General features: G+C 29.7%; 1 protein-coding gene across 3 annotated transcripts in view; it reads left to right on the plus strand.

The window, feature by feature from the left end:
- The window catches only part of LOC143231873 (guanine nucleotide-binding protein G(q) subunit alpha-like), a 44,383-nt gene that overhangs the window by 16,530 nt on the left and 24,743 nt on the right, over positions 1-3,110 (plus strand). For all 3 annotated transcript variants that reach the window (XM_076466633.1, XM_076466634.1, XM_076466636.1), the window contains exons 3-4: positions 102-256; positions 1,339-1,467. In XM_076466633.1, the coding sequence (XP_076322748.1) occupies positions 102-256; positions 1,339-1,467 (284 nt within the window). The remainder of the gene's footprint in view (positions 1-101; positions 257-1,338; positions 1,468-3,110) is intronic.

Consider the following 3,110-nt stretch of genomic DNA (forward strand, 5'->3'; position numbering starts at 1 on the left):
AACAGTGCATTATACTTTAAACATTTGAAATCTACCATCAGAAGTTTTATAGTGAAATTACAAGTTTATGTATATTATGTCTTTTTTTATTGATTTTATAGGAAAATGCTGAGTTAATTCATTCTGTTGACTATGAGACAGTTACAACTTTTGATAGCCCCTATGTAGAAGCAGTATCGTCATTATGGGCAGATCCAGGAATCCAAGAATGTTATGACAGAAGAAGGGAGTACCAACTCACAGATTCAGCAAAATAGTAAGCAGTAAATGAAGTTACTTAAGTGTTCTCTTGTAAACTTTTAACACTTAATGAAAACACTTGATGTATTTATACTGTAGTTATTTCATAGCATTTTCTGATTAAAATGAGAAATATGGGAACTTTTCTGTTAACTCTAAATTTCAGATAATTTAATGTAAAATTAAGTTATGAGTATAGTTGTATGTGCATTTTTCATATTTTTAAGACATGATTTTCCTCTTTAATTTTATTTATTTTGAAAAGTAAACAAATTAGTGTTATGACACTGGATGTTTAACAAATTTGTTTTTACAATCTAAAAACTTTAAGAGTTTTGTTTAGAATTGTGTAATATCCTCCCTTATGGAATTTATAGATTTTTAAATACAATGATTTGTTGTAAGGATTTGATTATGCTCTATCAGTGCCAAATTTTTGCTATTTGAAACATCTGCCATTAGACCAGTTCACAATTTTGTATAATGTAACAAAATTTCTCAGAGTTTTCTTTCATGTTGTGTATGAAAACATCATCTATTTAAATAAATGAGAATATTAAAAAAAAAAAAACCGTCGACCATTATACCTTTAGTTTTCAGTTAAGTCACACTTCTCACAAAGTATTCATAACTGACGTTTTTTCATTGGTACATAGAATTAAAATTGTTTAATAGAGCTATATTATAATGATATTCTTCAGATCTTTGTCCATTTACCATCAGCTTATTTCTAGAAAGATGGTTGTATGAGATTTTGAACTGTTTCTGTTATTTCTTTAAGTGAAAAATTGTGAAAAATACTGTAGTAGCAAAAATAATAGACTGTAAGCCAACCAGTTTCATTCTTCTTGAACACAATGTTACATTGCTGTTTGTTTTGTACTTATAAATTTTATTGATATCAAAGATTATTATTATTGTTTTCACTTGTAATCATAAATATTATTGCTTATTGATTTATGGTTTTAAAAGGAATATTTTGCAAAACCTTCATACACACTAATGTTGCATTTAGTCATTTGCTTTCTCCACTGATTTAATTTGTTTAAAACAATTTTAAAAAAAAAATCTGATATTATTGAATCTTTTTTTTTTCAGTTATCTCAGTGATATTCAGAGAATAGCTGCTCCAGATTACTTACCTACCCAGCAAGACATTCTTAGAGTTCGAGTCCCTACTACTGGAATTATTGAATACCCTTTTATCTTAGACTCCATCATTTTCAGGTTTGAATAAATCGTTTAATCATTATTCAGTTAGTGATCTAAAATGTTTTCCAAATATATAACTGTAAAATAAATTTCTTTTGAGAAGCAAGACTGTTCGAATATTGATAATAATGCAGCCATTAAAATTTGATCAAATTGAATGTTATCTTGTGTCAGGTGTTATAACTTGACTATAGCTGGGTAGTTAGTGGAATTTTCTAAATGATTAATTGTTGGGCTCATTAATAAGGTAGTTAAGGCTCTCAGCTTGTAATCTGAGGGTCATGGGTTCGAATATCTGTCACACTATACAAGCTTGCCCTTTCAGGCGTGGGGGCACTATAATGTGATGGTCAATCCCACTATGGTAAAAGAGTAGTCTAAGAGTTGGCAGTGAGTAGTGATGACTAGCTGCTTACCCTCTAGTCTTACACTGCTAAATTAAGGATGGTTAACAAAGATAGCCCTTGTGTAGCTTTACGTGAAATTCAAAATCAAACAGAAACAAACAATTAATTACATTAATTGATTATTCTCGCATGAAATTTGAATAGTTTGAATAATCAAAAGTAGTAGTAATTTGAAACATTAATTTCAGTTAGAGGATTACTTTTGTGATTCAAAATGCTAATTGATTAACCTAAACCAATTTGAATTAATCAAAAATCATAGTGGCAATGTTTATGGTACTTAGAGAATTGGAGTGGTCATAATAGTTAAAAATTCGAAACCCTAATTTCAGTAAATTCATTATTTTACCTGACACTAACTGAAGTAATCAGTGCTCATAAACGAATGATTGTATGAAGTTATTAACCGAACTATAATCTTAACCAGTTGTTACATTTGGGAAACAATTGACAACATGAGTAATTGTAATTAATTACTACTAACATGTTGACATTCATAACAGACTGCATGTTGTTACCACTTTATAAGAAAAACAACTCTGAAAACACAAACACACCAAAAATATTGGAAATCCAAAATGTTTGTAACAATAATAATAGAGGACTAATAAATAGTTTTTATGATAATGGTGCTTTGTGTAGTTAATGCCTTTAATTATTAATCACACTGAAAGTGCATGCTTCCTTTTGTGATACAAAATAAAACTTATCTCAAGGTCTGGTAGTGGTGGGTGATAATGTTACAAGTAGTTCTTAATTTATGCAGTAGTTATCTTCCAGGAATTGGCCATGTACACAATGTGTGCAATCTCTGTGGGAATGCAATTAGTCAAGCCTTAATGCAGGAGTAGATCAGAGGATCACTGTTTAGGATCACTTTCATTAGGTTTTCCATATGAAAAATATGTACGTCAGTAATCTACTGTACTAGTGTCTTTATTATTCATTTTAGTTAATTTACCTTGTACTTGAATGCTTTTTTAGTCTTAAGTCATATAGAAGGATGAAGAAAAAACCAGATAAGATGAAATTAATATTAAACCCATGGGCACAACCATTATTGTTTACATGTACACTCCGTCGGACAACACTCTGTACTACGTTCTATGTAGAAAGGCACGTGATGTACATTTACTTAATTACTTGGGAGGGCTAATTGTTGATTGACAGTCTAATTTCGGTAAACAAACACTGAAGAAGTTAACAACAAAACTTATTTTCAAAAAATGCTTATTAGAAAAAGGACGTGAA

Source organism: Tachypleus tridentatus, chromosome 11 (assembly GCF_004210375.1).
Source record: "Tachypleus tridentatus isolate NWPU-2018 chromosome 11, ASM421037v1, whole genome shotgun sequence".
Taxonomy (NCBI): Eukaryota; Metazoa; Arthropoda; class Merostomata; order Xiphosura; family Limulidae; genus Tachypleus; species Tachypleus tridentatus.